Source organism: Daucus carota, chromosome 7 (genome assembly GCF_001625215.2).
Source record: "Daucus carota subsp. sativus chromosome 7, DH1 v3.0, whole genome shotgun sequence".
NCBI classification, from domain to species: Eukaryota; Viridiplantae; Streptophyta; class Magnoliopsida; order Apiales; family Apiaceae; genus Daucus; species Daucus carota.
In genome coordinates, this window is record NC_030387.2 from 8616193 (window position 1) to 8626311 (window position 10119).

Sequence of the window (10119 nt, forward strand, 5' to 3'; positions counted from 1 at the left end):
CTGGTCTTTGATACTTGATCGTCAGGAAATCTTTGATAGCAGAAACTGATTGAGCTTTATTCATCACTGAGGCTTGAACATATTAATGAACTTCTTCCAGTGGACGGATGTTCGTCTCAGATATCTTGATTGTCTTTGTCTGTTCGTATCGGATCTCCAACCTGTAGATTCTTGTATTATACTTACGTATTGTTTCCTGTCCTTTTGTTGTGTTGAGTTATCGAAATTACATTTAGGTTACATTATGCTTTATAATCTCCCCCTATTTGATTGTTAGAGTTCGACAAGCAAATCCTTTAAGAGGATAACTCAACTAACACAATGAAAAAGCACACTAATTTAAAACAGGAAATAATACTAAGTACAGTCTGGATTATATCTTAAAATTTCCAGAATTCAAAAGTAAATACAAGTAGCCATTGTTCTTCTAGACTGAACTAATTGTTCCTTGGTTTCTTGGCTCTTCAAAAGTAAATATGAAGTTAATATTCCTACGAGAAACAAACGTCATTTGTTTCTACATGTACAATGGGTATATATAATTCTTGGAGTGACTATATATATGTATGCTTTTAAGGAGTATATGTTAGTTTACAAGGCGTCATTTGTGGTAGGGGTGAGCAAAACCGAACCGGACCGGAATAACCGAACCGAACCGTCCAAATTCGGTTCGGTTTGGTTTGGAATTTTTTAAAATTCCGGTTAGTTCGGTTTTCGGTTTTAACCGAACTCAAAGTTCGGTTCGGTCCGGTTTATGAAAAGCATAAGTTCGGTTTAACCGAAATAACCGAAATTTTTATATATATATATATGTTTTTAAATTATATTTATATTTATATATAATATAATTCATATAATCAGATAGTAATAGATTAACAGATGATTATAGATATGTTAACGTTAGTTGAGTCTTAAATCCCTGAACCTAACTCACTCCTCCACCTCTCTGAATCTCCGATCTCCATTCTCACTGCTGCTGCTCTGCTCACTGTTCAAGCCCAGAAACAGCACACCCACCCATTACATTGAAACACTGACTGAATCCACAAAAATTATACATACATTACTAATAACAGGAGAGTGCAGATGGTTGGAGTATGCACAGGAGAGTGCAGATGGTTGGAGTATGCGCATGGGTGTGGCCTGAGTACGTAATTTCCCTTTGTGTATTCATCTTCTACTTGCATTTCAAAAACTATTGAAATCTACCTTTAAGTTTTTTTTATATATATAAAGTTCGGTTTTAACCGAACCGAACCGAAAAAACCGAAGTAATTTCGGTTCGGTTCGGTTCGGTTTGAAACAAAAGTACGGTTCGGTTCGGTTTCAAAAAATATGAAAGTTCGGTTTTCGGTTATTTCGGTTCGGTTCGGTTTTCGACCGAACCGACCGTTTGCTCACCCCTAATTTGTGGTATGAAACTGGGTGGTTTATGGACCTCATAGCTTCTAAGTGATGTAGGCACCTGATAAACTAAGGCAGAAAGGAACTCTTAACACTTAAAAGCACTTAACAAACAATTTAGGGAGGTTTTTAGAATGGAGAAGTAGATTTGCCGTGTTATAAGAATATTTCGGGGGTTTTCATGATGTTGAATATTAAGAGACGATGTTTTTATTGGCAGCCAAAAAGATTTGTGTACAAGCTATTGAGTCGAAGCTATGGAGCAGTGTGGGCAACTACCTCGCCACCTGCCGGGGCCTTGTCAATAAGAATGCTACTCAGTGATGATAGTGGAGACGAAAAATGCAAGGGTAGCTGCCGCTAATAACTTGCCGAAACACTAGAAGGCTGGAGGAACATACGACACAGGAGTACAAGTTAACGACCTGTATGTAAGCACATAAGAATATGTATGTAAGCACATAAGAGTTTTCAAGACGAAACAAGAGAAAGTTGAGAGTTTTGGATTTGGGGATAATTAATTGATTTGGGGATTGTTGAGAGTTTTTAACCTGAAACCTGCATTTACCCTTCTTTGTTTTTTAATTTTTTTTGAGTTAACGGAGGAAATTAACGGAGTCTCACAGCCGCCACCTTTTTAAAAGGCAGAAGTGAACTCCATCCACCATTCCGTATTTTTCAAAGTCCAGCCACCATTTTGTAAAATTTGACAAACTTCAGCCATCACTTTGTCTCATTTACTCTACTAATTTCACATATAAATTTTGTATGGAATCTTAAAGAATTAAAGCCCGAATGGGAATTTCTTGCCAACGGGAAGTTATGACCAATTTTATCAAAGTTCTTCGAAAACAGGGGATCAGGGTAGATTGTAGATATACATTCACATCTATTACTCAAGAAAGATATTAGCAATGCATCCGAAATAATTAAGAGATAGATATTGGCCACAAAAACATCTCACAAAGTGATCTTATCTTTAACATGTTTCATACTCTTACCCCAAGATCTGTTCCACGAAACGATGAAATACATTCCACTTTAAAAGTGGAGAGAATTTAAATCAGAATTCAGATTGTTCAAAATGTGAAAGGTACAGGAAAGGCACAGACTGTCTCTGTATATTTCCCAGAGACATGATACATATATTTATTATTCAAAGAAAACAACTCCTCCACATTTTAACCTCACAACACCGAATAGTAGTCCCACCAGAAAATTCTTTGTTAGCTTCTGAATCTGACATCTGCAAAAATGTTTATAGGCTGATTAAGCATATTGAATATAAATGCATATATCAACCTATAGCTAGTAGAATGATGAATAGTCTAAGTTAGAACTGTAGCTAAAGTCAGAAAATCTTTCGATAAAATCATATTATTTTTTATTTATATACTAGTGTATAGAAAAGATCTCTTTCATTTCTCATGATCATGTTAAAAACTCAGAAACACGATTAATGAACTTCGATCCTATGAAGGGACGAATTTGGCGCAAGATAAAGAGTGATAGCAGTACTAGTGTTTCATATGATTCCTATAGCACCAGTTCAATAGTAGAAAAATTAAATTCCAGGATGTGAAGCTAAATAGAAATATATTGGGCATTTTTCATCAAAAAAACCTGGAATTCCTGAAGCTAAACGAACCAGCATATATATGACTTATGAATTAAACTAATATTGCATGCAATGCACATGAAGACATATAAAAGAATCCGAATGGAGAGCTTACCACATAATATTGTCCCAATCAAGAAAACACCCGCTGCCTCTGGCATTTGGAAACTTGTACACAGGACCATAAACTATAGCCAAAAAATTTTGTGAGATTGCAATTTGACTGTAGCTGAAACTAAGTCGGAAAAACGAAAACTGTGTATGTTTTCTTCATTCATAAATGAACTTCAGTAGACAAAGATAATCTTACCTTCACAGCCCTTGACAACTGAATCTTCTGATAGATGATGTGGTGCATCCAGGTCAATGAATCTGTACGAATGTATGTTTATACAAGTCATTATCATCTAAACAAACCAAATCAACAAATTTAACCCAACGAGGAAGTAGTATGTGAGGCTATATATCATCCCTGGGACCATCTCTAAACCATGACATAAGATAGTGTACACTATTTATTAGAGCGCATTCGTTTGGATGGAACAGCTCACTACTAGAAAAAAGGGCTTAGACATCGGCTAAAAACCGATGTCTATTGAAAACCGAACTGATGTCTTCGCATGTGATGTGAAAGGTAGGGGTATTAGACATCGGTTTTTAGCCGATGTCTGCGAGCATCTTAGACATCGATTCCTTATAAAAACCCGATGTCTTTGCATCAAAATCACCATAAATTACCATGATTATCATTTGAATATAGCTTTGATATGCTATTTATATCATCTTAAATGTATGACATGTGAAAGAAAATAAGGCATGGACATCGGTTATTTTAAAAACCCCGATGTCCACTTGTCCATTTAACATCAGTTTGTTGGAGGTACTGATGTTCTTTTATAGCTTTAACATCGATGCATTAGTGAACATGATGTGCTTTCCATGTTATGACATCAGTTCTTTATAATTTATGATGTCTATATGACTCTTTCACATCATTTCTTTTTAGTGCCTAATTTGTTTTACCGAGTTAGACCTCAGTTTCTTTTAAGATGACCGATGTCTGTTGTCCTGTTAGACATCAGTTCTTTTGTTTTCTGATTTAAATTTTAGCCATGAATCACCTGCTTTGTAATCCGCCAAAATACCAAAACCAAAACACTGATATTACCAAAACCAATATACCAAAACTGAAGAGCAATATATCAAAACTGAAAACCAAAATATAAACATGCATTCAAGCAGTCAAATACATTATCTCATTCATCAAATATTGAAACCAACTACATAATCCAAACCATACAATATCAAAACTACATTGATATCAACACAACCAATGCAGATTAAACACAAAATTACATTATCCATTAATCCATCAAATTATACTGCCAAAATTTTTGGCCTAGCTTGTAAACTCTAGCAAATGTCTCTAGCTTGCAGCACATAGTAGGAGACTCTTCTCTTTGGAAACTCTGCCTCCTTAGCAGAGCCTGTAGAGAAGTTATTATGCCATGTCAAATCACAAGCTCTCATATATAAATCATGCTTATATCTTAATGAAATAGTAAAAGAGGATAATCATTTAACTTTTTGGAATCCAGAAAACCTGACTTGCAACTGCATGAAGTAAATCAGAAGGCATCATATCATTTGACACTATAGGTACTTCATCAGCAGCTTGAGTAGGAGAAGAATAACCACACTACAATAGAAGGTGCACTCAACAAAGAGCCAGGTTAGAGAAAGAGGTCTCAGAGAACTGTTTGCTAGTTTGAGACTAAACAAAGAGCCAAGTCTGCATTTTTCATATTAAAATTAAACAAGGCATATTCAACGTGCAGATCAGCGCAGAGCTCAGCCGCATGGACGTGCACATACACACAAATACACATTATTGCTCGTTTTGCACTTTGCATTACTAGATGAATAAAATTATAGCAACAATCTGCAAGGCAATATGTAGCTGGGCAGGTCCGTACCTGATTGAACGTGCTTGGTTGGTAGTAAGGCCCACATTTGATATCCGGAACCTATAAGTTTTACCTGCCAATGAGTTTCGAGAATCACAAATCCGTGAATCACATTAGAAATGTGCTTTAACTTTACAAAAAAAAACTAGCAACTTTTTTTTTTGGATATGTCAAGCTCAAATCACCTTGATCAATGGTAAAAGTTTACGAGTTTGCTGACAGTCCTTTAATAACAATTCCATCTGGAAAGGGAAGATTATTCCACTGTCCAAAATTGATTTCAAATCCTACAGAAGTCAATAATATAAGCACTCCTAAAAGAAAGAAAAGAACAATAAAGTTAAGCATATATCACAAAGTCTAACCAATATACAGAGCTTAACAAGAAAGGTAACTCACAATGTGATTTTGCTTGAACCAGTCACCGACTAGCACCATAAAATCTCAAGCGGATGGGGAAAAAGGAACTAGAATGCAGGGGACGGAAAATAGAAGTAGCTCCCCTGTCCAAGACACCCTGAGATTTATAAAACTAATATCGAGTTATTCCAATCAAAATCTTTTATAATCTATTTTTATTAAAATTACTTAGCTTACAGTCTGGATATTTTCACATCTAAATCAAGTTACAACTAAAAGAAATTAAGTTCCACTGTAGAATCACGGGATGAGTGAAAGAAAAAAGAAGGTGCTGCATTAAAGTCGATAAATAGTCATCAACAATTCATGTCAGTTCCTAATAAATCCCGACAGATTTATGTCATAGAATTGTTAAATGAAAAAAAAAACGCTATGCTATCATCCAAAGTCCTATGAACATAAATATTGGACGTGTGAGTATTTAATTAATTTACTGCAGCTCATTGTTTTTTAAAACTGTTGTCATGAAATATTAGACCGCGCACAAATATAAAAACATATATAAATTGTACTAGGAAGCTGAAAGCCTGAAACTAATAGCAGGAGCAGAATATTAGGACAGACCGGGATGGGTTTTGGGTCGAATGAGAGAACAAATCCATCTAGTTCTGTGAGCCTCTGATATAAACAAACAGAGTACTTTCTTGACCCAGCCATAAACATATTACTGCCAAAAACATAAACATAATAATTGACAAATTAGTAGAGACTATAATAAACTGATACAAAAATGTAAAGAGTCTTTGCTATTCAACTTAGTACTAACACGATGGAAACATATCATAGTCAAATCTATCACTTAACATTCAACTTTAAAGAGACTTATAGTTCAGTGTTGTTACTCGAAAGATTCCGTAAACAGCAAGGTGAACAAGACAAAAAAAAATATACTGCAATGACCATGGCATCTCTGATTTGGTTCCCTGCATATGTATACAAGACAGGACTCAGGTAGACACATCTAATTAGTAGATGTAGAACTATGATTGAATAAAAGTAAAGAACAAGAACCACAAAACTAATTGAACTTTTTTATAAGAAAGTAAGATACCTTGAAAAAGAAGATGGAGACTCGGAAAAGAACCCTAAAACCCAATTGAACCAATCAAACCCTTAAACCCAATCGAACTTATAATTTGCAGGTTGCGTTTCTCAGAGCTGAGTTTCAATCTACTAATTGCTTCAAGTTGCTAATTTCTTCGAGTTGTGTCTCCAATAGAAACAAATTAGGGTTTACCCAATTGAACCCTAACTACTATATGAATGTCGGAGCAAGATCGATGGTGTGAGAGAGACCAGATAGACGAGATAGGGAGAGTAGAGGTGGGAGAAGAGAGAGTCGAGAGAGTCGAAAAAGAGAGAGAGGGTCGAGAAAGTCGTCAGTCGAGACTCGAGAGACATAGCCGAGAAGAAAAGAAAGAAAGAGGGGAAATAAGATTTTGGTGAAGGTGGGAAATAAAATTTGGTTAAGGAGGAATATATCTGTAATAAGGGGGAATAATGAGCGGGTTGTTTTTCATTTTTTGAAACTGGGAATAAGACATCATTTTTAACAATAACTGATGTTTAGATTGTTAATAGACATCGTTTTTGATTTATTTGATGTAAGATATACTTTTAACATCAGGGGTATTTCTAACCGATGTCTAAAGTGCGATGTCTAATGTCATTTTTCTAGTAGTGATTGAAATTTGTACTAATTAGGTCGAGAATGTGTATAATTTTTGTTTCTGCCATCATTCATTTTAAACTATTTTTCACTCCATTCTTCAATAATTCCATTCCATATCCAAGTGAATGCAACCTTACAGTGTAAATGTGACATTCTTCGCAAAAGCAAGTCCTGCATGTACACTGTATAATGTTACACTAATTTTTATTTTATAATATGATAAGGTAAAATTTATACTAAATGTACATTTGGCACCAAATATGGAGTACAGTAATATTCACCAGAGTGTAATTTTTATTATCATAGATTTGAGTTGTTATTATAGAATTATTGTGTTGGGTTGGATGTGCTCTAAACATGTTTAAAAAACATTATCAACTAAAATAAATTGGCTGGCAGAATAAAATTATTAAGTAGATGTGAAAATGCAATTTTCAATTCCTGAAATATTGGAACACCAATTACTTACTTGAAACATCCAAGCCCTGCAACAAGGTGACCAGCAAAGCCCATGGCAATTCTAGACTCAACCATTCCACCAATCATCAAATGCAGGCCAGATGCACGTGCCAACTCAATGATTTCAAGGGCGCCTAGTACCCCTAGTTTGGCGAGCTTGATGTTAATGACATCTGCTAGATTTTCTTCAACTATCTTCTTTACATCAGCTAAACCCCGACAGCTTTCATCAGCGGCAACAGATACCCCGTATTTTTCTTTTGCAATCTTAGTAACACGACCAAGACCTTCCCAGTCATCCCTGTGAACTGGCTGTTCAAAAAGCACTGGAGTCAACTTCATCTCTGCAAAAATATTAAATTCTTAGAAAACCAAACATTATAAAAAAATTGTAACAACGCAATAGATTAGTTTTGACAAAAGGCAGATTCCTACCATGTAATGTCTCAAGAACCTGAATAGCTTCGGTAGAGGTGTAACCTTCATTAGCATCTAAGATAAACGCGCAATCAGGGTGGGCAGCATGTATTGCTTGAAGCACTTCAATGTCTCCTTTTAAATTCTTACCCACCTTAAGCTTCAAGGTTTTGAATCCCTTTTCGCGAAACTGTGAAGCCAATTGAGCAGCTTCCACCGAAGAAACAATTGGAATCTATACATAATTTTTTTTTCATATCTAATTAAGAATTCAATAGATAAATTATATGTTTATGTTCAACAGTAATTACAAGGAACAACTGTGAAAAATAAGCTTTCATTTGATTATATTAACAGGCAAGAAAAATGTGCGGAACTCAATGAAAAATAAAGTTTATTTCTTGAAAGGATATTAGAGATATCTATTTGATTTTTTTTTTTATGACTTTAGTGATTCAAATGAGACCAAAATTTTCTGAGTGATCCACATGATATTTTCAAATGTGAAAAGTCACCTAGTTGATAATTAACCTAATTTGATAAAGGGTAGTCGTGGACTTTATAAACACAAACAAACAACATCGACTATAAGACCCGTATTTATAATAAGAGTGACCAATGTTCAACCAACTAATACCCAAGTATATTTATAAATTAATTTATATTTTAAAGACTCCTGAAAAAAGACTATAAAGAAATTAAACGGAAACTGACTGTCATATCTGTGGTTATTGTGTTTGAAACACCACCAAACAATCTCCACAAAGGCTTGCCAATGCTGTAAGAAGCTGCATCAATCAGAGCCATCTCAACTCCTGCTCTAACCTTCAATTAATCAAAAGAAACTATATAACTGGAAATGCAAAATCTGAAAGATAACCTTCAAATACTAATTTATATATTTTTTTTTATTAACTTGAAACTCGTTGCAACTTACCGAAGCAAATGCATGGCCTTGTAGAATGCTACCAACCTCTCCCAACACTAAACCCAAAGTCATAGGAGGACTCCTCTTCAAAAACTCACATGCTTCCGCAACCTTTGACATAGCCAACGGCAGATCCTCGGCAGTTATAGGAGGGAGAATAGGAGCCTCACCCCACCCAACACATCCATCAACCAACTCAATCTTGATAGCCACATTATCAACTTTTTCGATCTTTACAGTTGCAACAGTAATAGGGGAAATCAAAGGGACATTTAAGGCTTTTCTTTCTGCCTTCTGCACGTCAACTATGAATGTCTCTTTCAAATTCTTGAACCCAGAATTTGCATCTGTCACCATTGTCCTCCAATGTATCAAAAATGTTTACCATGTGAGATATTACACTATATGTATTTATATGTTTTTTTCCGAGTGGTGTAAGTGCACACAGACATATGCCATGACCAGGTGCATTCTCTAATTTTAAATATCTTAAAAATGAGTTGGATCACACTAAACATTTTTCTTTAATTTTAATTATCATATATTCATCAATTAATTGGATAACGGTTACGAGAAATGAGTTGGATCTCATTACTTTTTTATCCTTTTATTTTATATATAATGTACTCACGTGTAAGAGAATGAGCTGGATCCCACTTAACATTTTTATTTTAATTTGATTGTCATATGTTCACGAATAAACTCAACTATTGATTGGATAACGCTTATAAAGAATGAGCTGGATCCCACTAAATATTTTTATTTTAATATTATTATATATGTATCAATAAACTCATCTATTGATCGGATACGCTTATAAGGAATGAGCTGGATATCATGTACTCATGTGTAGGAGAATAAAGAATGAGCTGGATCCCACTAAATATTTTTATTTTAATTTGATTATTATATATTGTATATATATTAATAAACTCATCTATTGATTGGATACATTTATAAGGAATGAGCTGGATCCCATTGCTTTCATTTCTTCTAGGAGGGTGTATTCGATTGATATTTTAATTGATTGTTCTTAATATATGGATTTCAATGGACTGCATGTGATCTTAATTTTGTGCAGATTCTTGATAAATTGTCATAGATTTGGTATAGATTCTTTAGGATTTAAGCACAGTACTTCAAAATGTCATGGATTTTGGTGTGATTTCGAAAAACTTAAAATACATGATAAATCCAAAATATCCATCATTTCATGAAATCCTAAAAAATCCAT

General features: G+C 34.6%; 1 protein-coding gene across 1 annotated transcript; it reads right to left on the reverse strand.

The window, feature by feature from the left end:
- Positions 1–3133: 3133 nt before the first annotated feature.
- Positions 3134–9244, reverse strand: LOC108194591 (L-Ala-D/L-amino acid epimerase). Its single transcript, XM_017361551.2, has 6 exons — positions 8895–9244; positions 8672–8782; positions 7976–8192; positions 7551–7884; positions 3333–3394; positions 3134–3210 (listed from the first exon to the last, which is right to left on the reverse strand). Exons 1-6 carry the CDS (start codon positions 9240–9242, stop codon positions 3134–3136), a joined length of 1149 nt encoding a protein of 382 aa, XP_017217040.2. The 5' UTR covers positions 9243–9244.
- Between the last annotated feature and the right edge of the window lie 875 nt (positions 9245–10119).

What these genes read in the sequence shown, in the direction of transcription:
- LOC108194591 (XM_017361551.2), bottom strand. Translation starts at nt 9,242, where the DNA reads ATGGTGACAGATGCAAATTCTGGGTTCAAGAATTTGAAAGAGACATTC. An exon ending in GGTTCTTGAGACATTACATG is followed by an intron (nt 7,885 to 7,975) that starts GTAGGAATCTGC and finishes ATATTTTTGCAG; the next exon opens with AGATGAAGTTGACTCCAGTG. An exon ending in GCAGGGCTTGGATGTTTCAA is followed by an intron (nt 3,395 to 7,550) that starts GTAAGTAATTGG and finishes ACATTCGTACAG; the next exon opens with ATTCATTGACCTGGATGCAC.